This window comes from Amaranthus tricolor, chromosome 15 (assembly GCF_026212465.1).
Source record: "Amaranthus tricolor cultivar Red isolate AtriRed21 chromosome 15, ASM2621246v1, whole genome shotgun sequence".
NCBI lineage: Eukaryota > Viridiplantae > Streptophyta > Magnoliopsida > Caryophyllales > Amaranthaceae > Amaranthus > Amaranthus tricolor.
Genome location: NC_080061.1, coordinates 8,044,063 through 8,071,257, shown reverse-complemented (window position 1 = coordinate 8,071,257; position 27,195 = coordinate 8,044,063). Strand labels below are relative to the sequence as shown.

Sequence of the window (27,195 nt, the reverse complement as noted above, 5' to 3'; positions counted from 1 at the left end):
GGGGTCTTGGAGCTGGCAAAGCTGCAGATCTAACCTACTGGGAGAGCGCTGCTCGTATGATTGCTGATGTTTCGAAATCAGATAAGATTGTTGTTGAGAAATCGACTGTTCCGGTGAAAACTGCTGAGGCCATTGAAAAGATCTTAACCCACAACACCAAAGGAATCAAATACCAGATCCTGTCAAACCCCGAGTTCCTTGCTGAAGGTACTGCAATTCAGGACCTTTTTAACCCTGACAGGGTTCTCATTGGTGGCCGAGAAACCCCAGAAGGCCTTAAGGCGGTCCAAGCACTGAAGGATGTTTATGCTCATTGGGTTCCGGAGGAGAGGATCTTAACCACCAATCTTTGGTCTGCTGAGCTTTCTAAGCTTGCTGCTAACGCCTTTTTAGCGCAGAGGATTTCATCCGTCAATGCTATGTCAGCGCTCTGTGAGGCTACTGGGGCAGATGTTACCCAAGTCTCGTATGCTGTCGGTAAGGACACTAGGATCGGGCCCAAGTTTTTGAATGCTAGTGTTGGTTTTGGTGGGTCTTGCTTCCAGAAAGACATTTTGAACTTGGTGTACATCTGTGAGTGCAATGGCCTTCCTGAGGTTGCTGAGTATTGGAAACAGGTCATAAAGATCAACGATTACCAGAAGAGTCGTTTTGTGAACCGGGTTGTTTCCTCCATGTTCAACTCAGTTTCAAACAAGAAGATTGCTGTCCTTGGATTTGCATTCAAGAAAGATACAGGTGACACTAGGGAGACTCCTGCCATTGATGTGTGTAAAGGATTGTTGGAAGATAAGGCGAGGTTGAGCATCTATGACCCACAAGTTACCGAAGACCAGATTCAGCGAGATCTCACCATGAAGAAGTTCGATTGGGACCATCCCATTCACCTTCAGCCCACAAGTCCCACAACTGTGAAGCAAGTGAGTGTGGTTTGGGATGCTTATGAAGCCACCAAAGATGCTCATGGTTTGTGTATCCTAACAGAATGGGATGAATTTAAGAAACTCGATTACAAGCGGATTTTTGACAACATGCAGAAGCCCGCTTTTGTGTTCGATGGAAGAAACGTAGTGAATGCAGACGAGCTGAGGGAGATCGGCTTTATTGTGTATTCGATTGGTAAGCCTTTGGATTCATGGCTCAAAGACATGCCTGCTGTTGCTTAGGAATCGAATCACTCCAAGAAGTTGTTATCGGGATACAGACTTGGAAACTCATTTCAGGATTCAATTATAGAATTATTCTTTCATATCTAATGCTCTTCTAAGCTGTTGTACTTTTAAAATTTTCTTTCTTCGGTTTTGTTTTCTGCTATTGATCTCCCACACCCGAAGGATCCTCAACAAGGAATACTGCCATCTTTGCATTTGCATATGGTGTGTATCTATTTTTACGTTGAACTGTTTGTATGATGCTGCAGCCCTGTCTTTTGCTGCCTTAGATAGAATGATTAATCGCCATTTTTGTTAAATGGTTCTTTAAAGAATTTGCTCTAAACTCTCTCCCCCAACTTACATATATACTTGCCTTCCGCTCTAAGATCCACCACCCTCTCAAGCGACCACCTTCCCAGCCCACTACCATGGATGCCCCTTACGCCGACGTTCGTTTTTTGAAAAATTATCGTTATAAAGGGTTAAAACGACGTTGAAGTGCTAAAACACAAGAACATCGTTAATAATTAGGAAATTCAAAGGTGATTAGGGATGGTCAACAAAAGTCAAAAGTAATTAGTACTGGTCAACGCGCAACGGTTATTTAAGCTGGGCAAAGGTAATTTGGGTTTGTAAATGATCACTTGGCCTGAATGGTGTAGACTTTGATGTATATACACTTTGATGGCTGTTATTCGTAAAAAATAAACTTTAAAGCTATAAAGCCCTAAATTTAAAGGTTATAATTTGCAAATTATTCTTAACCAAAAAAAAATCAAATTATAACTAATGGATTGTAAACCAAATCCAATTACCACTCAACTACATACTTTTTAAAGAAATCAATTATAATCTTAAAATTATCAATTCTAACTTTTAAGTAATAAATTATAAATGATCAATTATAACTTTCTAAACATTAATTTTGATCTTAAAAGTATTAACTATAACCTTAAATTGATCAATTTAATGATCTTATATTGTAAAAATTAAAATAGAGCCGATCAGACTACTCTTATATGAATGATCTCACCGAATGGTAATCTCTCGCAAGACTTGATGTTAATAAATAGACTACCAAAGCACTATGACTGATCCTGGTGCACCTTCTTAACTATGATCTCTAAAACATGGAATATAGAGTGGATTTTCATTCAATCGTCGTACGCAGCTGAAATGGTTTGACATTTAAAAAATGAGAGATCATATTGGTAAGGCATCCTTGAGATTGGCATCATACACGAATAACTAAGCTACCAAGATGCCTCTTACAAGAAGCTCGTCACGGCATAAGTAAAAAAAGCTTGTATTTACATTCTACCAGTTTAACTAAAAACAACTCCGATTGAGATCCAATTCCAATATACAGATCTACTCAGCTCACATTTGAAATCTTCGCCTAAGCTGTTTGACAAGAATACATATGTGCTACCATAAACTAAATCCAAATTTACAGTCCGGAATTGAGGAAAGACAAACCCCAAGATACAAAAATAGAGGTAAGCCTGACCTATTTAATTCAAATTGTGACAAAACAAGCTCAGCCAATATGGCTCAATTGCTAGCAAAGTAATATACCTTTGTATAATTGGTAAGTGGTTACTAGGTCAAAACACCAGCTGCAAGCCCAAGCACTTTCAGAGCCAATAATCACTGCACTCCCCTTGCATTTGGACCTTGGTATCAGCAAATCCAACTTTCTTCATGTTGGTATATGTTTTCTTTGCATGATTGCATCTGTACTAAACTATACAAGTTAGCCTAACCTGCTATGTACAAACTATAATCGCCGGCTTGCTCTGACACCATTGCTTTGTCTTCCATTATGATACCTCCGCCCACGCGTCCAATCTTCATCATCATCGTCGTCGTCATAATCCCTCTCCATCATTCGGACTGCTTTACCTCCTCTTCGCGAGGGTGGACGTTTCCTCTTAATGTTTGCCGAGTAGGTTGAGTAATCAACTGTATCTTCCCTTAGTGCATTCTTGAACTCCTGTAAATAATAGAGGATGCAATGAACAAGATGAGAGGAAATATGAAACCATCACCAAATCCCCACATCAGAGGAACAAAGAATATTTGAGCCTGGATTGCTTTTCCAATGTTAATTGTGCAGTTATCCCTGTTTGTAGTGAACAAAAATGCGTAGCAATTTGCATACTACTCCCTCCGTCCCTCTCCGAATGCACCTAATACTTTTTAGATGAAATTTAGTGGAAAGAGGATTTAGGTTGGAGAATAAGACAAAAACAAGTGGATAATAGAAAATTAGTGTTTAAGATTGAGAGAGATAAAAAGTCTGTGAATGAGATTGAAAAATAGAGAGAGAGAGATCATTACCAAAAAGGAAAATGTGCAAAATAAGTGAGACAAACTAAAATAGAAAGTGGTCCAAATTGAGAGGGACATATGGAGTAATTTGTAACCGAAAGATGTTCCATTGGCTAGAAACTGAAAAAATAGAAGTCGTTTATATTAATTTTCTAGTGTTTATTTATTCACTTCGTATTCAAACATGATCGCTACTCATCTTAGCATTAAATTCCTTTTGAATATAAATAGAAATCTCTATCTTTTTATTTTACCAGACTCTTTCCTGTTATATCTCCTCTTATAGAAATATTTGATATATTATGAGGGAATGGAAACAAAAAAGCTATCTTACCAAAGGTAACCTAAATTATTTCAAATAAATCACCTATGTTGAGCCTTGAGGCTTACTCATACCAACAACTGAAAAGCAGAAGGAAAAACAGAATCAAGGGAGTGAATAACCAGATGGAAGTTCATGAGGTATTACCTGATATCTTTGGGTCAACTCTTCCGAAGTAGAAGGCAAACTGGAATGTACGTCACCTATCCTAAAAGGAATATTCTGCCTGGAGAGGGCCTCTCCAGATTTGGGAGGTTCGGTAGGTGAAAATGCCTGAAAAGAATTTGCGTTCTTGTTTAGCTCAGCAAACAAAATGAGATCAAACATAAACTAAAAAATAGCAAAAACTAAATCTTACTTGACATCGAACATCATCTAAACTGTATACGATCTTTAAGTGCCTCTTCAGCTTTAAAAGGAGTTGAAGAGCAGAAGCTGCAAGACATACAGCCTGAAAAAGTACCAAAATCAAGATATTATTAGATGTGTATTACAGATGCTTTCAGTATTGTTTGAAAAGCAAAAAGTAAAGCGGCTTCAATCTAGAAGAACCATAACATAACTTTGTTTTGCTGACAAATACCAAAGCAACAAACATAGGATAACTAAACTCCCTTATGGATCCTATATATCATACTGTAGAAGATCAAGATTGATTACGCAGAACTAAAAAATTACCGAATTTGAGAAATGGGTGAAGCTGGGTTACAATCGAATTTGACTCATTTATGGGTCAGGTTACCAGTCACTAATCAATCCTATTGGGTTATTACTCACTAATTTCATTTGGGTGAAATTAATTTTTCTAGAGGATACTTCTCTTAGACTCGCAAGGGAAATGGGAAGAGTTCAAAGTAGAATCGATTGGGTGTTTGGAAATAACGTATGGATGCTTCATAATATAGCCATGTAAGGTTAACTACTTGTTGCCATCTGTATCAGATCATACTCCCTTATTGCTCAAATAAACCCCTAAAATACTGAAATGAAATGAATTAAACTACGAATATCATCGTTGTCATTTCTTTATTTCCTAAAAAATCATTTGTATACTCATAACTCAAGTTCAATAAGGATAATTCGCATCAGATCAAAAAATGATGGGACCAGACATGAGAATTAGTCACGCACAAGCTTTCCTTTCCTCCTTTTCTAAATACTTTGAACCACTCTTTCTCCTTATGAAGTGAACTGTGACTTGTGAACACCCTTCTCTCATACAGTCTTGCCCCTTTGTATAGGCTACTTGATTTGATAATCCAACTTGGTGTCTAAGACTCGGATTGACTCACCATGTTCATTAAGTTCAAGACCGCTTGTGATTTCCTTGTTCCATTGATTGCTAACACCCTACAACTGAAGTCACAAGACCTTGGACCTCCAAGTGCCAAGGCTAAGATCTTTTCCCATTCTTATCATCCTTTTTTGATGTTTGATTTAAGATTTCTCTACCTCTAGGCTCTAGGCAGTGCTACACCATTCGGGCTGGGGTTTTTACCCTTTCTTGCCCGGACTTTTTGAATCTAGGTTATGAAAACTTTAGCATCATCCAAACATTTTTTGTCAATTTTTGTTCTTCTCCTCCTATTGAGCCCTTTTTAAGGAGCAGAGAAATTTTTCTTCATGGATTCCAACTCCTTATCAATACAGGGCTCAAACTCAATATTTCATTTGCATTTTTCAGTGCCAACTTGACTCCTCTAGTAGACCAGAACTTACATGAGCGAAACCACTTATATAGAGTGCCTATGTATTGTTACCATTAATCTCTAACACCAAGGGGCCACATGGCACAACTTTAGTCAGCTTGATTAATTTCAAGGCACATGTTACTGAGGTCAAAAGCAATGAAGAATCCATAAGTTGTCCTCACTGCCACCAGATATCGCAAAACACAAATATTTCAGTCATAAGTTTCAAGGGCTTCCCTGAAGATCTTTAATTTGAACTTAAGTCAGCTTGATTAATATTTCAAGGCGCAAATATTAATGTTTAACTTCTCAGTCAACTTTAGTCAGCTTGATAATATTTCAAGGCACAAATATTAATGTTTCCGTCAGTTCGCAATATTATGATGGCAATAGGTCCCTCAACTCACTCATCAGATAAATGACTTCCTCATCATCATCATCCCTTTTATACATGTATAAGAGCAAGAAAGGAATACATTCAAAATCCTCCTCTCCCTCGTTAAGGTGACCCGTAATCAAAACAAACAATAAACCCAAACAAACAGCAACAGAACAAAAAACAAGAAGCAAAAAAAGAAAACTAAAGAGCAGATAAAAAAAGCATACAACACAACAACATTTCATTACCCTAATGCCTTTAAGTGGCTCCCATCTAAGGTGGGATTTCTTGAGGGTTAGATGTACACAACCTTAGCCTTGCTAAAGATAAAAGTACATGACCCTACATAAAGAAGCAATAGAAGAGCTAACTGACAAACTCCATTTAAAAATATACCTGTATTCTCATTTGATCTTCTTCAGTAAGCAAATACGGACCAGAAAAACAGGTCTGTACATTTTCTTCCTTGACCATACATGTGGAACGCTCATCTTCAGGCAGCCGATCTTGACCATTTAACTCAAAAGATACAGAAGATGAAGGGAGAGGAGCAACAGATGATTCCTGCCAAATACTCCCATATTCAATTGGAACCTTTTGCGTACTTCGCTGGGAGAAATGAGAACTGAAAGCTTTTAAACTTGCTTCCAGTGTCCCAGATCTAACTTGTACCACTCTGTTTATTGTGTACACCAAGTAGAGAGGCTCATCTGGAACCGTGAAGGGTAGCAAAGCAAGAATTTCTGCACAATACCTAGGAAATTAAAAAGAAGCTATGAGTTCATAAATCCACATATAACAATGAAGCACCCAAAGTAAGAGATGGAGGAAAGTCTACATCAAGAAATGGACAATTGTTTCGCTCCCGCATGGATTATCAAATTTACGAATAACTGATGACATGAACTTATTTCTTGAAACACGGTTTCCACGTATCAGCTTATATATACGAGAAACTCCAATCCTCGCATTTGCAAAAGATGCATCCTCATATTTTTCTTTGACATTTGGATCCACTGAAATTTCACCCCTTGATCGTATAAAACTAAATGATAACTGTAGTCCATCACCCAGTCGACTCTCAAAGAAGGCTGGATACCTAAAATGATCCATTAGATAGTAAGAAGCATAGATGAAAGTAAAACTATTAACTGACAGTGTTTGAGAGCAGTACTTTTCATTCATAATTGTAAGCAGATGATGCGCCAACTTTGAGTTCACCTCAAAAGAATCTGTTTCCAGGGCAATGAGGTAAGGGACACAAGTAATTGGGTGCACAAGTCCTTGGCGCAGTGTAACTTCCACAATCTGTATAGAGCAAAGGATAAATCAAGCTAAGCCATCAGCATCATGTTTATGAAACTTCCATATGAACACTTTATAATTGCACTTTTCAGCAGGAGAGAACACACAGGTCAGCAAAAGGGAAAGGAGGAAGATGCTACTATTAAGCATCAATATTCTCTCAACATAAGGCATTAAATCTTTATTACATGACAGTTGATAATTCAAGACCATAAGTTTGACGCGTTACATATGAACATTTTCCATTACATATTCACCAAGAAACGTAATTAACTATCAATATTCTTAATAATATGGTACAGATCCTCAATCAAGAAATTGAAACAAAGCTTGATAGTTCAAAATTTTCGTAATCAAACTTCTAGTATTCCAAACACGTTTGAACACTAATCAAGGCAGATAAGCAAATATTCCCAGCGTCCCATTGAGTTTGCAACATTTGAGTTCTCCATGTGAGAGCTTTTATGGAGATATATAGCAAATTCAACGGGACAGAGAGAGTAAGTGATATTTTTTATAGAAATTTCTTGCGATAGGAGATAGGGGGTGTCATGGTAAAAATATATGTCACATTACCGCACTGCAACCGCATTGTAAAGTTTTTCAGGTTACATCAAAAACAATTACATTGACCACATAAATGGTCAAGTAACCATTTATGCAATGGCATCTAGAATTTTGCACAATGTCGGGGGGTACTTTATAAAATGAATGAGAGTCAAGAGGGGAAGATAATGTATAAGTAGATAAATAGTGGGGCATTCATATTTCACAATTGAAAGTGGTTAAACTCATTTGGGATAATGAAAAACTAATCAGGAGGGAATAACATATATTTTCATACAATTCAAAATGACAATCATAGTTCTCCATTCACAACAAAAAACACATGCAGGAAAATGACACACTCCCCTAGGTAAGTGGAAATGAGATGTTGAATCACCGATATTCAACCAAACAATTTACCATCCCATGAAACTTAACTCCTCGGGAGTTAAAACAGTTCCAAAAGAGTACAAGTGTACAACGTCCTATTAGCAGCCACACGACTACTAAGTTTCTTCAATTATTAAGTGGGATCACTGGCATAAATTATTTAACATTTAAAATTTTTCTTCAGTCACAATTTTCAATTGGCCTCACTAGAAAACAGTTGAAGAATTCTCCTTCCATTGGGACTCATTCCAAGTTATCGAATAAAGTTGACACATTTATATTTAATTTCACTGATTAAGAAAGCTCGAAATACCTTCAGACCACATTGACGAACTTGTTCATTAGTGTCCAAACATCTTTCCAAGATATGGTTCCAATAAAGTTGCACTATCCCACCACAGATATTAGTATCTCCAGCACCTGCAGCAGCTGGCACAACCGAAACACCACCTTGGGAAGAGTCAACCACATTATCTTCTACTGTATCTGACCCCAACTGACTTTCAGCATCAAGGAGATAATCATACATATTTTGCAGAGCTTGCAGCTGAAAAGCATACCCTTCAAGTAAGGACACTAATGCAAACCTCATACCCAAAATGGATAAGGGAAACTGGAAGACAAAACATAAGCCCTTACCTTAAGACGAGCATCACAACTGGGAGATAGTGTTACTCCCAAAATTTTTCCAACATCTTTCTCCAACATGTATTCAGGCCTAGCAATCAAAACAAAGCCCAGAGCCTGGAAAACACCCCGTTTATGAACATAAATTACTGAAAGTTCACCAAAACAGAACATGAGAACAGACCCTTACCTGCAGAGCTTTGACCTTGATACTAAAATCATCAACGAGAAGAAGCTTCTTTAACAAGCTAAGACAACTAGCAATGTCGAAACCTTCATTAGATGCACTCAACAGGGAATTACCATAGCGGATCAGAAGCCCAAGACAGAACAATGATCGGCAGATTAGCTTAAGTAAACAAAGAAAGTTCATATCAGTTCAAATCCATCTTGCTATTTCTTTGCAGGTAAAAAAAATCTGGCACGGGGATGAAAGAAACAGCCCGCTAGAACAAATCACATAGATGCATATTAATTACAAAACTATCAGGATGTCCGGTACTGTATCAGCCTTATATTTGAAGCTTCAACAAGCTCTTACAATCAATACGAAGCAATAGATATATTGCACATGATAAGTATTGACGTCAAGACAAAAAAAAAAGGAAATTTTTATTTAATTAAATACAAGTGCATTTAAATCATGCAGTAAAACAATTAAACCTTGTGAAAATCCCACAAGGAAAAACAACTCTACAAGCAGAAGGCCTAACCAAATATTCTCTTCAAAAGCTTTAATTTTTTCTCTTTGACTACGTGATCTAACACATAGCCAACAGATAGATAGCAAGACATTTTCTACTCAATATGCCTCCTAACCAAGCCTAATCAATTAGATGATGAGAGAAATGAGAAGCTCATAAAATCCAGTAGATCTCTGCTATACTGAACAGTCACTAAATAAAACCACAAAAAGTGTCTAGCTAAATGCCAGCCCCTTCATTATAATCTAGCATTTTATAGCAGTTAGAATATATACTTGCTTTACCACCCCCTCACCCTCTCTTTGGAAGCCAAGATGAATCAAGTATATAGAGTGCAGCACACTAAAGATATTCGCAATTAACATTGATTTATTTCGTGTGTAGCATGCAGGGCAGTCATGTAGCTGCCTCCAATAAGCAGTGAAAGGATCTAACAATTTTCAGGTTCTTCGGCAACCACTTGTAAAGTTGCTAGATAACTTTTTAAACTTCCTGAATTTCACTCAATTGATTCTTGTAAAGCAGAATGACAACATAATGAGTGTTCAGCACTGTAAAACCACCTTTGCATGGATTTTACACAACACTCTGGTATATTCTATTCCAGTGCACTTTTGCGAGTAATTGAACAATAGATTTACATATTAACATGAAAAAAGGGTATCTTCAAGCCACATTCCGTTTGCAGGTAGTCGGGAGCTGCAAACTCATAAATTACCACTCACCACTTAGTGTCAATCAGAAACAGGCTCTTTGTAATCACTAACAAGGTAAAGGTTGCGTACAACAGCCCCTCAAAACCCCCCATATGCATTGGGGTAATGGAAAGAATGGAAAAGGCATAATCTAACTCCAACTAAAAAAATACAAATGACACAAAGAAAAACGCAGCGTGGATGTCAGCTAATAATTAATACCCAGCATCTTGCTAAAAGTAGCATTAGGATTGGGGACAACGGGTACTTCATTATGATTCTGTCAAATTTAGATTGTAGCATAAGCTCCTGCAATACACAGTTAGTGGAAGAGGTAAACAAGGCACTATAAAGGAGAATATAAAAATATAGTCAAGGGATTGTCAGAAAATTGAGTATTGTTAGATAACTAGTTAGCATTCTTGGGAGAGATTTCAACACTTTGATTTTTAAATAGTTGTCTTTTATTTTCTGTATTTTCAGAAAACTCCATTACTATTTTTACCAGAAAATTACCATATCAGTTCATAAACACGTGTAGACTTCAGAAAGCATAACTGCATAACCTCAAAAACCCTATTACTTTTGCCCAACGCACATTAATGCAAAATTTGAATAAGAGCATCACACAGGCAAACATTAATTCAATACACTAGGAACAAACCTGTTTGTTATCCACACCAAGGGCATCCAAACGTTTGATGAACGCCTGAATGAGGATGTGAATTAACCTTGCTCCTTTTCCAGAAATTTTGTTCAAAGAGCATAGGCACCTACAGCAGATACCAAAGTGATCTCAGATACAGTAAGTCAGAACTAATGTATTTTTACTAAATTTTTATTTTATAAAATAAAAAGCGCAAATACAAGAAAAGCCTCTGCTCTTTCCTCCCCAAGAAAAATCTCATGGGGGATGAAGACAGGGAAATAGCTATAGCTAGAGACACGTGACAAAAACATTATAACTGAAAGAAACAAGAGCTTTCATGTTTCATGAAGAAAAAGAATTTAGAACCTGTGTCTACACATTACCATGATACTTAAAGCACAACTGAAATGTAAGCCCAGAAGTACAGATATTTTATTGACTTGAACGTCATTAATATGAACAGCTCAAGGACAATTACAACACACCAGAACCTAGCCAGGAAATTCCGCAAATAGATAAAAACCAACCAGGAATGACAAAGGAATATCAATTAACACATTTTCCAGTTGAGGATTTGGATTAAAGGTTAAAACAAGCCATTTCATCAATATAAAAATTAGATGATCCCTAAGCTCACAGGTGAGGGAACCTTTTCCTATCTCTTTCAACTAACAACCAAGTGTGGTGGACTGTGGACCTACACAAATATTTTCAGCACCAATCGCATTAAGGATCCACTAGAAAATTACTAATGAATCAAGTTGAATCTATATTGTATATAATTTATTTGTGCAAGCAAGTTTCAATTGAAAACAATCTCATTGTTGAATTTGTCTATTTGAAAATTACTAACAAGCGTAAGGGAGCATACATTAGACCTCAAACCCCAAGTTGGTAGTAGCCTAGTGACACAGTCCGACTCGTTTTTCGAATCAGCCCGCGTCATCAAGAGCTTTCCGGAATATTCAAGAAGCTTCTAGAACTCTGTTGTACACACCAGAATAATGTAGAGCATTGTACATACTTGTAGAACCATCTAGATACTAGTAGAAAAGCCTAAAGTAAGAGATGTCCTAGAATTCTCTAGAGACACTCATGTAGAGTAGCTGGTGGAATTCTCTAGAATTCTTTAGGGGCTTGGCTATCACTATAAATACCCCAAGCCCCCCTCATTTGCAACCCACTCAAGTTGTGTACAAAGCATTCAAGCAATACAAAGCCTTACCACATAAACACTCTTCAAATATTCTCTTTAACTTCTTCAATTTTAAGTCTCTAAGTTCTTCATACTTAGACACATTCTCAAGGCTGAGCTAGTGCAATCTATAGCCATTGTCACTAGTGCCGCACGGTTTCACTAAGTCAATAAGTGAGCCCGTGACACTAGGGAGCCACTCGATCACATTGAGGAATGAAATTGTTTATTTTTTCTATTTGGACAAACCAAGGTGCTCTCCACTATATTCATGAAAGCCTCATCAAAGGTGGTCACCCGTCCATTTTTTGAAATGCCAAATATCCAAAATACATCCAAGCGGAAATCAGTCTTCCCAAAGATATGTCATGATAAACTGAAAGCTGTTTACTTCTATATTATTTTAAAGTCACATAAAGATGCTATAATGTATATATTCTTCAATTTTTTTAAGTACTAAACGAACGCCAGATGGTGTGTAGTTAAAGACACAACTTTCTTTGATTCCAATTACATTTAGTTTCTAACGAAAAATTTTGCCATAAAATTGTGGGTTGTGGGGCTCAATTGATTCAATTTAAACGTTAAGGGGCTTATTGGCACCTAAGTCGTGGAGCTAAATTTGTACTTCCATCATTATAAAATTTGACAATAAAAGACTTCAAGAAAATTGGTTAGAAAATAATGAAAAAGAGACAAAGTAGCAATTGGTTCTATTATTTTGGGTATAAATTTAGCTTAGGGGAGGGTGTGGAAATACTTCTCCAAATGAAAAACAAGCAATTAGTATGTTTACTTGATGCAAGCATGAACAACTGTCAAAAAGGAATGGCGCACAATCATTTGCTTCAGATCCTGCTCGAGTTCTTCAATGACACTTTGAGGCAACTTGCGCAATAAAGGGAGAACAGCATCAATGATAAAAATGATACTCTCCAAGAGTTGTACCACAGCTCGATTATTAACCTTAACACAAAAACAAATAGACCATCAATTACTAAATAATTGAACTTAATCAAGAACTCCCCCCACACATACTAACAAACGATGAAATCATGCAATAAAGAACAAGTAGGCTAAATACGTAATATTCAAATTCTTAACATTCCTAGCCAGTAGCTACAGAATAGAGGAAGGTAAATCAAAAAGATATACAGAAGGGGAACAAAAGCTTGACACATTGAGATGTAAAGGTTGCAGAAGAAAATAGTATACATAGATAACAAACTTTCTTACAATTATATCTGAATTAGGACATATTTTAGTTCATATCACTTAGACGTTGTAAGGCAAACTTTTTTAGATTTACTACATAACACTGGTAGCCAAGATCCATAACAGTGTTCGATCTGGTTTATACAGAAAAAAACAAACAAAAGTTCTTACAGAGTGATAAAAGGAGCGAGAAACCTTATTCCACAAGTTTCTAACATTCAATCCAAAGATGTGCTAAATCCTAGCTCGCAACCAAAAAACAAAAAAAAACTCTCCATAGAATATTCAGTAAAGCAAATAAGATCATTTGTTGCCATGTAAAACACTAACAGTACACTGTAGCCGAAACGGATAAGCATTTTATATAAGACTTTCATGATCCCTTCACAGCGTTATGTTTCTTTTTTCACACATCCACCGATCTTGTAACTACTATATATTTTTAAGGGGAGAATAACCTTTTAAAAATGAATAGAACTAATAACATTTTATGAAAAAGTATTTACATTATTGTTTCTCTGTTACATGCAGCCATGGCTAAACGAGTTTAACTGATGAAGTTTGGGCAACTCCAATTGAGAGCAGCAATGAGTATTATATGACTATTACACACTTTTAGGGTTAAAGGAAACATTCCATAGTGTCTCTCAGGCCAATATCCAAAGTAATTATATGAATAGGAAAATTAGGCATAAATGAAAGACTAGATTAAAAAAAGGGTGTAGCATCAATGCATATGTTGAGATGGGTCATGACCCATGGGTTTGCTTGAACAACAAACGGGAAGGAATACTCAAAAGAAAAGCATCGAAGGATCTTTCACAATCATGAAGCCAACGCCACCTTTTGACATTAAGGTATCGTTTTTCCTTTAGGAAAATTGTGAAGAACATCACATACAATCAATATTTTTTGGAGAAGCATCTCATAATTTTCTTTTAATTCTTTTTTTTTTTTGGTTTGGGACATTCCTTTGAAGACAGTCATTTGTTAAAGCAAACCTAGCCATTTATCCATCAAGGGAAGTCAACATTCTAGCGGTTAATCTCTTATCACCAACCATCATTGTGAAACTTGTATGAAAATAGCTAGGTTTTTTATGATGCCAACATTCCTTTTAATGTCGACACTTATCTTAATTTTGGACGGATATATGAGGCCATTGGACAATATGGCCCTAGATTGAAACCACCTAGCATGCATGAGCTAAAGGTTCCTCTTCTTAAGAAAGATATGCAAGCCACGGAGAACGCAATGAAGGAGCATAAAAAGGAGTGGACTAAAGTTAATAGTTCAATTTCATCTGATGGGTGGTGTGATTCAGTTGCATCCAAAGACATCGTGAACTTACTTGTGAACTCTCCAAAGGCTTTTGATTTCACTCAAATATTCACAACCTTGATTTGTAATGCACTGTAACACCAAATATGAGTTTTATAAAGTTCATAAGGTCGCTTGTAGGAAACTGCTCCAACCCAATCACCAACAAGTCAGAATTTTAAAAGATGTTGTCTAGTTATCTTCAACTACTTTCTTTTGGAAGTACCAACAATTCATCACTTTTCAAAAAAAAAAAAAAAAAAAAAAGGCACGTTTCTGAAACTAACATCTTCATACATCACTTATTTCTGAAGTCCAAAACTCCCACATCAACAAGTGTGAACCTCAAGCATTGGTTAGCATCCCCACACAAACACACAAAAGCCACACAATGACAAAGCCCACTTCTAAAACAACAGTATTCTTTTCTTTATATTATATAATCAGCACTGTATCATAAGCAAAAAAGTCAGTATCAATTCTATATGATATTTTATGAAACATATTTCCTGGGAATTTTCCTCACAAAGCAATCTAATGTTAAAGCCAAAGGGTAATAAACAAGGGATTTAGAATTCAGAAAAAACCACCACATTGCAAAACAAATTACCTGATTCTTCAGATATGGCTGCAGCGTAACAACAAACTGGGAAGGATTGGAAGCAGGTGCACAGAGTGATGGATCCACGACACAGAAGGCATGCAAAACAGTCACATAAGGAAGTATCTGCATCTCGCCTTCCTCAGGGTTCATTTCCTCTAGCTGTCCAACAAGCAACAAATAAAGTAATCAACATGCCACGCCAAGATTTCAGTTCTTATAACATGCCAAAGTATACCTGCAAAATTCTTTCTAGTGAAAACTTGCACATCATTTCACAGCGGTTGCGTACTGCTGCCAGTGACGCAGGATTAATCCCAGTTCCCTTATACTGAGGTAAGAAATCAAGAGCCAAGTTGCGTTTGATAATGGTGACAAGAGGCTGACGATTAGGCATCTTCCTTAACATGTCAGCAATCTGTTCAGTCTTTCTAGCCACCTCGATTGGTACAGAACTATTATCGCCAAAATACTGTCTCCCAGCAGGTTCTTCAAACCAGAACTCATAAAATGTTTTGCAAACAAGATCCTGTTATAAAGGTAGAACAGTCACATTGTGAACAGAAGACAACATCTCTATAAAACACACAGTATATTTTGATGAATTACTACGTACTTACACAAAACCCTTAAAGCATGCAGCAAGTAAAAGATACTTCTCCCATTGATATAGGACTCTAGACTCTATATAATAATTAGTCTCTAAGTCCATGTGAAATTGCACCTTGTATTGCAAGTTGCAATATTAATTTATAGTTGGAGAATGACATCACACAAGTGAGTAAGAAATAAGTGGATGACATGATGAGAGAGTACTTTTATTAGCATATTATAAATTGTAAAAATAACACTAGTCATAATAATTGATCTAAAAGCTTTCCTTTTTGTTCATTAAAAACCTTGTTTTGGAGGTAGGGGGTGCTCCTCCATAACACCGATTGTATGTTCATAGTATTACAAGACCACAAACCATGAACCCATGAAGCCTTGCACAAGTATCCTAACCAATATACACTACCAAATTACATCATGGGTAAAGACCATGACAACAAAGTCTAAAAACCACCCAAATGATTCGAAAAGAAAACATAGAACCATGTTCAAAAAAGACACCATATCATAAATCATATTGTAGCTATTCATACCTGAATACTAGATTCTTCATCACTGATACGAGAAATGATCTCAATGCAAGCATGTGTAGATCCCACAAAATCCGCATTTGATGTACACATGTCTCTGATTATTTTGATTGCTCGTTTACGAACACTTAACCCAGTATCTTTAATCCTTTCTGCAACCTTTTCAAAATACTACAAAGATGCATCACAAAAATACAATAAGAAACTGCACGAGTACAGCCACACAAACATACAGGATATATATAGAAGTTTAATGACTTAAAGCATACTTGCAGACCAACATCCGGATGAGATGCAATATGCCGCCCAACAAGTTCCAAAGCAGCTTCTCTGACAGATATTGCAGAATCACAAAACCTATCTTCAACAGCTGATTGAACGCGCTTATCGCGTAAGACCTCTGGATCAGCTTCTACAATAATACTAACCTGAACATTTGGCAGCAAAGGAAAAGGTTGGTACTCTGATCAGTTGTCCTCCAAATCCACACAAGAAAAGAATAATTTAGAACTCAAATGAATTCAGGAAGAAGTCGAAGACCAAATAAAAGGAAAGCCACTTACAGCACGCAGTGCCTTAGCTCTAATTACAGGTGAGTGGTCCCGTAGACTACCCTGAAATGAATTGCCAGATTAAAGGAAAATAATATGTTTAGTAGAAGGAACAAGGATATATGTTTAACTAACCAAAAGCAGGCCAAGAATAGTGTCAAAGCCTCTGGAAAAGGAATTAAGTTGCCCTAGACATAAGGTTATCTTTTTAACAAAATCTCTGGTTAACAATGATGACAAGGACCCAGAATCACGTATAACTGCTTTGGATTTCAATCTGGCAAGGCGATAGCTGAATTGCTGCTGCGACTTTGGCTCATCCTTGTACCAGAGACATAGATAAAACCTGAAAATGTGAAGAAACCATAAGATGCCATCAAAGACTCGTGTCATATTGCCCCATAGGGTTTTAAAATTTTACGCAGCCAAAAATTATGTATGGCCCTTTATACACCAATAAATAAAATCATCCACGACAAAACATATTGACTTCAACTATCTAATGTCAAATCACAAACCAATACTTCCTAATTTTTAACTGGTATTTCTTTAATGGCTGATAACAGCAACTAAGAGAAAACAAATATGCCCTAGCCCTACTCTTAAGTTCAGAAAGATAAATGAGATTACCATGCCCCTTTTAGAAACATCATGAAAAGAATGTGTTCAAGATGAATTAAAGATACTACCATAGTGCCATCAACTACAATGCAACATTCACTATTTTTGTTTTAAAAAGTAAAAGTAAGTGAATCATCTTCCATATTTATACTTCCCGTAACTTTTAGATGTAAAATTATATGTATTTGTGTAATTTTCAACATGCACAAAACGCATATGATTGAATTGATAACAAACCAAAAAGTGCATTACTTATTTACTTTCCTATTCATAGTAAAAGATTCTTTACCACCGTTATGTGGAGAGTTTAATAAAAGGTCACTGCACTAACATTTACATTAATCTTAAGCAGGGATAATATAAATGGATAAGAAATTTGCTTAGTTCACCTATCCTGATATTCTACATGGAAGTTGTATAACAAGGAAATGTTAGTGAATCCCTTTGTTTTGTTTGTGATTCTTTGGAGAAAATCCTCCATAATTCCCTTTTTTGTAGTGGTGTATTGTCATACATTGAATATAAAAGTGAAAAGGAAACCTTTACAAAAGACGAGTGATAAAATTGGAAAAGATATGAAATCCTTACTTCCAAATATAACAAGGCAATAATAAGACAAGAACATATATGTGTCTAATGACAAGGACACAGAGCATTAACAATTTGAATTAGAGAATTTTTGGTGAAGTTAGAACTTGGAAATTAAAGAAAGCTTTTAAATAACTTGTTTATATTCCCTTATAATATTGTCGACATATCCTTCAATTTTGTTAGAATGATATATTATGCATCTCTATATCACCATATTAGAGTGTCTTCATAAGCATTACAAAGAAATTTGGATCATCATCTTTAATGCTTGTCTTATATGTTTTTGAGTCTGCTTAATGTTTTCGTGTCATATATGATCCTTTTGCATATGGAACTTTTAAGACACAAAAAAAAGGATAAAAATATAGAGCAAGTATTCACTCCTTTAATTACATTGCAAAATTTAAAAAATAGTCATAATTAAGGAAACAAAAACAACACAAAAATGATGCCAAAGCCTTAATTCCAACATTACGACAAATTAAAAAATTTGAATTATGCTCTATAATAAAATAAAATAAAATAAAAACTAATAATGTTTGATAAAAATATTTTTACCCAATCATTTATATTATATAAAGACCTACAAACGTTAGTTTACTTCAGTTTAGGATTAAATTCTGAAATTCTCATAAAACTACCTTACCTTCAATAACAAAGAAAATTTTTAAAATGACCTTTTACAAAAACCGTACAGATTGATGATTTTAATTATGTTTGATCATTAAAAAGAGGTTTGACCATAACTTGCTACTAACGTGAGCACATATACACTCAAATAAGTTCGAGTTGGTTGGCCGAAAAGGTAATGATTCATCGAGGGAGAGGAGAGGTATTAACAGTGAGCAAGATCGCTTGTGATTGTATCGTGAAGATTTTTTAGCTTCTCACGACCAAACATAGTCCGAAACAACCACGAAGCCATCTACAATGATCAAGAAGAAATTGTTTAGAGTCTATTATCGCAAGCATATCCAAGAATTTTGGACCATAGCTCACATAGACACAAGTGTAGCACATGATGGTTAAACATCATTTTTGTGGTAAATCATTACTAAAACTACTAGCATATAGTGTTATAGAAGAATATAGCAACCATAAATAGGTTTATACAAATGGTTGCCATGAAAGTAGTTTCTCTAGAAAACAATTCCTTGAATTCACAATGTTTTCAAAAATAGTCCATGAGCCTAGACCATGATGTATCTTTTAATATTATATACATGTATAAAAATCCTATCTTCACTAAGAACCCTACCCTAGAATTTTGCTTGAATCCTTCTAAATCTAAATGTTAATAATTTCTCAATATTGTCATTGCTACTCTCCAATCATACATCTAAGCACTAAATTCATAATATCATTTTATTAACAGAGTTTAACCAGTAAAATCTCCCTCTTTCCAAAGAAGTAGTTGATTCAAACAAGGTTGTCCAAATTTAGACTCAAATGGTGGAAATTTCTTCAAAAAATCTTGCATATGAAGAGGCTTAACAAACACTAGTTCTCTTACAAAAGGATCTAAGAAATTTTGTGAAGCCTTCATACATACTTCCTCTATCCCAACCAACTTTCCTACATTTTAATTACCTTTCTCTATTATGTCCTCATTACTCTACTTTTTTGCACCAGTAAAACCCGCTATTTATCTCACCAACTCTAACTAGCTATTATATCTTTCCCCTTACCCTTCAATCCACCATATGAAAACCAAATCATCAATACTATATCATCCTTGATATGTGTAGCTACAATAAGAGGACAAAAAGGGGATATAGGCAGTACCAAATAGAATAGGTATAAATCATTTAATATGCATGCTTTGACATTAGAAATAAGGAGAAATACTTGGTTATGCTACTCAATCATTCAAAATTATAAAACGTTACCCTATGCCTTCATATTTATTATACTTTTAAGGAAAGGAAAAGAAGATTTTTCGTATATTTTTCTTCATTGACTTTCCTGATATCTTATATTATGTCCTATTAAATTCTTACAAGCACTAATAATTTCTTTAAATGCACAAGCTTCTAAGATTTATTTGTACCGCATTGTATTAGCACTCTATTGTTTTCTTTTTTTCGTATATTATGTATGTTTTTGTATATTATGTATGAAACAACATAAATAGAGAATCTTTAATGCAATTGATCAATAATTTGCATTTGAGCCTCTAAAAACAATACGATTTAATTGAAGAGAGTATGGATAGAGTCTAAAAATAAAAGATATCTATTAGATAATTTTTATTTAACTGAAATATTATTTGAGATAAATTGTTACCATACAAAATGACGAAAAGTTGAATCATCATAATGACACTTTTACTTAGCAATTACAAAATGTTTCACATTAGAACACATTTAGCTTGTTGTTTTCCCATATCAAGAATTCGATTTTTTACTTCCTTTTCTTATAATTCATCTGATAGTTTGCTTATGTAAAGATTTATTTAGTTCATAATGTACAGGTTTACTAAAAGTAGCTTGTTTAAATATATTTGCTTTATCTTATCTAAACAAAACATGGTTATAAACACTGCATTGTTTAGAACCTAATACTTTTTCCTTCTGTAAAGTATATTTGCAAGGTTCACTAGGCTATTTACGCCTCTATTATTAGTGATTAAGTTATTTATAAATCACTTATCCCCTATACAAGACTATGGCAAATAAATTTTAGCATATTATAACTGTCATAATCAACTTTACTTTTTCATAACATGAACAAACTGACCTTATTGTTACTGTAATATTTGTATGTGAACGTATGCAAAACAAATAGAGATTTAAGATTAAGTAGCTCGACATATAGTCAGATTCTTATTACGCATTTCCAAAGGGCCATCAATTAATGACAATATGATGGTCCAACAATCAAAGACATATAAGAGGAAACGAATATACACAAAGTGCTAAAACTTATAACTTCCCCACTGAAAAAAATGTGATCATTTAATTACATTGATCAATAAAATAAATACTAAAATGGAATAAATTTATTGGATTTTCAAGGCTAAGTTTAAATAATTGCTATTACTCAATTGATATGAAAAAACAAAAACAAGAAATTCGTAAAAAGAAAACATTGTACAAAGAGATATATTTCTTCTTAACTTTTAAATTTAATGCAGAAGAAATATTTAGTTGGCATTTGTCTTTGAAATATCAGGTGCAAATAGTTACATATAATAATTACATTTTTGGTAAAACTTTACTCCATCACATATTGAATTCCGATATTTGGTTACTATTAAAACTAAGGGTATTCACGCAGACATTGACTAGCATTGATATAAAAACTGGATTTCAAACTTCAACATAGGACAAAATTCAAATTCTTTTTCCAAAACCCTGAAACTAGAGCCCTGGGCTTTAAGTTCATCAAAAATATATTCAGTTTAAATCAGTCGCTGTAAAAAACAAAAATACCACTAAATCACTTCAGTTTAGAAAAAGTTATTACAAAAAATTTAGTTTAAAGAAAAACAAACGTAAAAAAATTTAAAAAAAAAAAAAACTAAATTATCACGTCAACAGTTTAGGTTGTTTTTAAATCTCAAATCAGCAAACGACTTTATTTTTCTTGTGACAGGGTACGTGCCAACCATTTTAAAGTTCCAGGCTGCACATCTTGGTTCTTTAAATGATCCTTACCCAGACACATTGAGTCCGGTACAACAGTAAAAAAAAAAACGTAGAGAAAACATAAAATATGAAATGTTAAAAGATGATAAAGAAAAATCAGATATATACCAGCACACAAAAAGATGAAGATCGTCAGAAGAACCCAAATCCTCTAGATAATTCAGAAGCATCTGTTGAACAGTCTCCAGTTTTGAAGCAGCCTTGTCAGACAAATTTTCTGATTGAGCAAGATCATTTTTGCAATTACCCTTTAACTGTGATTTGCAGAATGACTCTAACACCAAAAGTTGTTTTCTACATAGACAAAGAGGGCACTGCCAGCCACGTGCAGCAATGTCATGTTCTCTGACACCCATGCAATCAGGATGAAATGATCTCTGACAACCTTGACATATCACAAGAGTTTTTTCAACTACTCCATCCAAGCAAACAGAACATGTATCTGTTTGTTCATTCTCGTTTACAATTTCTCCACCAACCAGCTCCTGCACTACCCATAATTTTTCCCTGCGGCAAAGGACAGACTCGTGCTTCAAACGTGCAGCAATTGTACCAAGTATATCAATTGCCATAGAACGTATACCAATATCTTTAGCTTTTGGACCAGCATTTTCAAGCAACAAGACACAGAGGATCTGCAAGTATCCATCTTTAGATGTGGAAGATTATAAAAGCAAGAAACAATTGCAAATAATGGAATTCTTACTTCTAAAATGAGGGAAGCAGCAGGGTACTCTGGCAGATTCAATGTAGTTAACAAATCCACAACAAGATTCTCGAGTATCACCTTCACCTCAGATGAATCCTGGCTTTTACTGGTAAGCCTCTCAAGAACATGTGTCCAAAATGAAACACATGCCTCTCTGGCAGCCTCATTGCATTTAATCATATAGTTTGTTTCCATTGGAGTTTCAAAGATAGAACTATCGTTTGAAGTTTGCCTCAAAACTTCGGGAAGATTAGCACTATGGAGAACCAATTGGAGCAATAAAGCAGTAACCATTTGAATCTGCTTCTGCTCTTCATCAGATAAATGATATGCTCTGGCAGCTCTTTTTGAGAAGGGTAGCTTCCAGAGAAGTTGAATAACTTCGTCAACAACATAACTTCTATGCTGTGTGTATAAATAGAAGATCTGTAATGTCAATGAAGAAAGAAAAAAATTGTAACCATAGAGAAAAGAATAATGAAAAAACATGAAATTCATGTAAACAGAAAACAACAAAGAAATGTACCGCACTGGTCAAGCTCATAGCCTTCAATTGCAAAAGTTGGATATTGTCAACCAATAGAGTCGACAAGCAAGTTTTAACAAGCTGCAAGATGCAGCTGTCTGACAGGCGTTCTACTAACAAGAGGTCCTTCAGAAGACCAAGGATAGTACAAAGCTTCTGAAACACCGTGTTCACAGCAGCTGGAATCCTAGGGGGCAAACAAATGCACAGCAGGTCATTTTTTTCATTGACGACATAAAAGAGAAATGTTGAAAACTAATATACACTTCAAAGGGATGCAAACAGCACAAGAACAACGACATAAAAACAAAAAATTATCTTGATAAACTTTGTATGACAACAATCTGCATTTGGAATAAATGAAGCCCGCTAGATTCTAGAAAACACGACTCTCCATTTGAATTAAAAAAAACTAACAAACCTGTTTGCCATTGTCCTTTTCACTTTCACACTTTTAGTTGTACGCCGTCTTTTGCTCGCAGAGCCATACTCAGCCTCAGAATCTGGGTCATCTTCCCCTGAAATGTTAAACATTAGCATGTTTTTCAAAAGTCACATGCCTATGTACATTAATGTAATGATATAAGATCAAGGTCATGAATATATATCTTTGGTGCCTATTACTAACAAATGAACGACAATAAAAGGTCAATGCTAAACATACCTCAAAAAAATAGTATAACTGACATATCATTCTAAAGTAACCCACCTTCGACTCTGTTAGCATCAGGTCTATGCAAAGCACGATAAGAAGGATCACAAGCTGACATTATGTCCATGATTTGACGCCTGATGAACTCGAGTATTCTCTCAATTATCTAGCAATAAGATCACCACTTAAAGCTGAGCTTAAATAGTTAAACTCAATTACCACAACATTTGACAAATAGAATGTCAGTGTAAAAGGAGAATATACTATGCACTATCGACACAGTAATGTGAACAACATCAATTCCAAAGCCTTAATCCAACACGCACTATCCACACCTCATAACAAAAGGTAAAACAACAAATACCTCTTCCTTGTATAATTGCTTAGGCATGTTGTCCAATGCCATTACAGCCAAAGCAGCATGAATTGACTCCAGTGCACAGAAAATCAATGACACATCTGAATCTGACTGGAGAATGTTTTATAAGGTTGATGGGATATCAGCAATCACAGAAAACATCTCACCATAAGTTCTTGTAACAGAGAGAATAGAGCCTCCCCCAACCCACCCACCCTAAGAGAAAACAACATCTTATCAACTAATCAACTTACATTTACAAACTCATCAATTGATAGACCTTCAGCACGATGAATCTGATTATCTAAAACCTTTAATAGTCTCACAGTAATATCTACAGGAACCCGATGCAACAGCTTCTCATCTCGAATCGACAACACTTCCTTCACAACCTTACGAATGTCAGGTGTTGACAACTGTACCCATTCTGCTTCATCTTGATCCTCACCAAGAATTTCAGCCCTACTACAGAAGTCCTCCAAAAAGTCATAGAACCGTCCGACAATAGCATCTGACAGGAATATTCAACATCAACCTTCTAAGATAGCTATCATAACGGAACCAAGATGCCATTTTCAACAATACTATTGAAATACTCTCACCTTGCTGTTCAACAGGATCTGGCATAGCAGAAGATGGTGCTCCCTTGTTTCCTTTCTTCTTGCCTCTGGACTTCTTAGAAGATGATGGTACTTCCTGAAATTTTGTTTGCTATTTAGAGTATAAAAGGATTGTGGACATGATATGTAAATAACAAAAAAGGGGGGAAAGGCTAACATACATCAACCACATGAGCAAGCTGCTCACTGTGAGTCTCTCCATACACTGCTTGAACTTGGCTAACAGAAGTAACATTTTCATTTCTGTAATATATGTTCTGATCAGACTCCACATTAGGGATATGCTCTTCAACAGGACCTGAGAAGCTTGAAAGAGATAATCAACAATGAGGGTTGAACATCAACAATGAGGGTTCAACAGGACCTCCGGAATGTAATGGACAAAAGTGTATCCAAAATTTCAACTACCTAAGCAGTTATAGGCCATGAAAAGTTTAACTGAAGTTCAACATACAGTCAAATTGACAATAACCAGCTCCCATAAATTTTACCAGTACAATTACAACAAAAAACAAACAATTATTACTCGGCCTAGGTATGATTAAGAGTCAACCACTAAGACAATTTTCATAGATGACAATTTAAATTCCCAAAATCTTTGATATTTCTACCATCACATACACACACTAAAACATCACTTAATTCCCTTTTACATCCTCATAATATATTTTAAATGCTTTTAAAGACACTATTGGATTTCAAAAAAGGGGGTTATCCTCCCACCTAGGTGGGCAGAAGGGGTATTTGCAGAGGTAACTCCAAATGACTGCCCATGTTAATGAAATTCCATTCCTAACATGATTGGACAAACATGATGCCCATTAACATTCACATTAGACTTTTCCAACAAAGTTACATATAAACTTTAAGGCAAAAATAGTACAATATTTATTCATCTCTCAGCAAAGCTACCTCCTAATAGGGTAAAAGTACTTCCCTTTCAGCTAAAAATTTAAGGGGCTTAACAAGAGCACTGTTCATAATTTCTAGTCATCCTAATAGCTGTGGTCTGTGGTACTATCATATGTTTAGAAAATTCATCCATTAAGTAATTTAATAAATAAATTTATCAACCATCAGAAGAGTGCGACTACATGCATCCGCATTTTGCAAATATTGACAATAATTAAGAAAATATTAGGGAGAAAATTAAATATTTATGCATTTATGATTTGTCAAACAGTGGAAAGAAGATTTATTGTGTATTATTGCTAAATATTTCATAACTTCAAATCCGCCACCAAAACAAAAAGCTAAAAATGTTAATTAAATGTAAACTATCTATGATGAAATTAAGCTACATTCATCGAGTGCGTGTTCCAATTTTTCACTCTCATATAGTAATTTCCAATAACTGACATCCAAAGCCAAGTTTACCTGGAAGTGTACACTCAAATGCATCTCTATTGTAACGTAGAACCTCCTCGCAAAGGTCCATACGCGTCACATTCAAACCAGATATAGAAGCATCACCATTTTTGAGATTCCTGAAACATAAAACGCACTGGAGTATAAGACTAGCAATATTAGCAATTAATTTCAAAAATTCAAACCAGAAACTGAAAAACTAATCGCGAAAAAAAACATCCTAAACATAATTTTAAATCGAAAAGAAAACTAAGCACATACAAGTAAGAAACATCAGTAGTAAGGAGGAGATCAGCGATTTTTGGAGCTTGAGCAAGAACATCTTGGCGATTCAAAGGTCGTGAAACACGGTCATCAAAAAGCCGAAGCTGCTCATCAGAAGCACCACAAAAAGGCGGAAGAGAAGGCAGAGGCAAGCATGGAGCAACTTCAGAATGTAGAGTATTGGAGAGAGTGATTCCTCTTTGGCTCCAATCGGTGTAATTGTAGCTCATTTTTTCAATTAGATGAAAATAGCTTCAAATTTAATCATCAAATTGCAGGAATTGATCGAATTTAGAGGTTCAAATTTTTGGAATTTAGGGCTAGTGAAGAGAGAGGGGAGGAAAGAAATTGGGAATTTGAAATAGAATAAGCCCTAGAGAGAAGGTGAAGTGAGAGTGTAGAGAGAGAAGGAAAGAGATTAGACAAATGGCGGGGAAAGTGTTAAAATATTTATGGGTGGTTTATGTAGGCTGTCAAAATATTTGTAGGTTAATCGCCGGACAGTGAAACAGAACTGCACATAGAACGTGTAGTAGTCGTTACGAGTAAAGTACCAAAGAAGTTTTTTCCTCGAGAGTTGAGAGCATCTCCTCACCGGTCATGAGTACGAACTTTTGCTCGGTGTAATGCTTAGATTAACACAAATGTCCAATTTAATGAGGATTTTCGAGTATTTTTCAAATTACGATTCATGTGATAGAGAACTTTTGAAAAAGGTTAAGTTAATAAGAACAGTTGATAATGTCAAGGATTTTCTTAAGCTAGTGACACGATATCGTTTTAAGTTTAAGCAAGTGACATGGAAGATAAAGTTGTCGGAGTAAAGATTTTACGTTTAGCTTATTTAATGATATAATTGACACGTTGAGGAACATATTTATTTATTTATTTCAGGTGAAGGCCTAATATAGGTAATTGATTCTTCCACGATTAATATTAACTTCATTCATACAATAATTTAAGTGAAACTCACGATTTGATTTTACTTTATTATCAATTAAATATTTTTTTTGATA

At 35.3% G+C, this 27,195-nt stretch overlaps 2 protein-coding genes across 4 annotated transcripts in view; one reads left to right on the top strand and one right to left on the bottom strand.

Annotated features, from left to right (window-relative positions):
* Positions 1-1,491, top strand: part of LOC130801848 (UDP-glucose 6-dehydrogenase 2) — a 2,800-nt gene extending 1,309 nt beyond the window's left edge. For both annotated transcript variants that reach the window (XM_057665766.1, XM_057665765.1), the window contains exon 2: positions 1-1,491. This exon is cut by the window's left edge. In XM_057665766.1, the coding sequence (XP_057521749.1) occupies positions 1-1,166 (1,166 nt within the window). In that variant the 3' untranslated portion in view covers positions 1,167-1,491.
* Positions 1,492-2,449: 958 nt separating this feature from the next.
* On the bottom strand, positions 2,450-26,674 carry LOC130801847 (sister chromatid cohesion protein SCC2). Of its 2 annotated transcripts, none has more exons than XM_057665763.1 (28): positions 26,177-26,674; positions 25,925-26,034; positions 24,709-24,845; positions 24,530-24,638; positions 24,182-24,438; positions 23,934-24,038; positions 23,627-23,735; positions 23,339-23,435; positions 22,918-23,104; positions 22,389-22,817; positions 21,791-22,317; positions 16,956-17,166; positions 16,833-16,883; positions 16,539-16,697; positions 16,273-16,440; positions 15,366-15,656; positions 15,137-15,289; positions 12,788-12,957; positions 10,812-10,920; positions 8,939-9,097; positions 8,761-8,865; positions 8,435-8,668; positions 7,055-7,188; positions 6,719-6,979; positions 6,277-6,634; positions 4,169-4,261; positions 3,958-4,083; positions 2,450-3,150 (listed from the first exon to the last, which is right to left on the bottom strand). In XM_057665763.1, exons 1-28 carry the CDS (start codon positions 26,407-26,409, stop codon positions 2,935-2,937), a joined length of 5,298 nt encoding a protein of 1,765 aa, XP_057521746.1. In that variant the 5' UTR covers positions 26,410-26,674; the 3' UTR covers positions 2,450-2,934. The 2 variants fall into 2 exon arrangements, with proteins under 2 accessions (XP_057521746.1, XP_057521747.1); XM_057665764.1 differs by having other exon boundaries at positions 24,530-24,623.
* Positions 26,675-27,195: the final 521 nt, after the last annotated feature.

Bases quoted from the DNA above. Each gene is read 5' to 3' on its own strand.
- LOC130801847 (XM_057665763.1), bottom strand. From the start codon at position 26,409: ATGAGCTACAATTACACCGATTGGAGCCAAAGAGGAATCACTCTCTCC. The intron at 26,035-26,176 runs GTATGTGCTTAG...TTTATGTTTCAG, and splicing joins ACTACTGATGTTTCTTACTT to GAATCTCAAAAATGGTGATG. The intron at 23,436-23,626 runs GTGGGTTACTTT...TTAACATTTCAG, and splicing joins TGATGCTAACAGAGTCGAAG to GGGAAGATGACCCAGATTCT.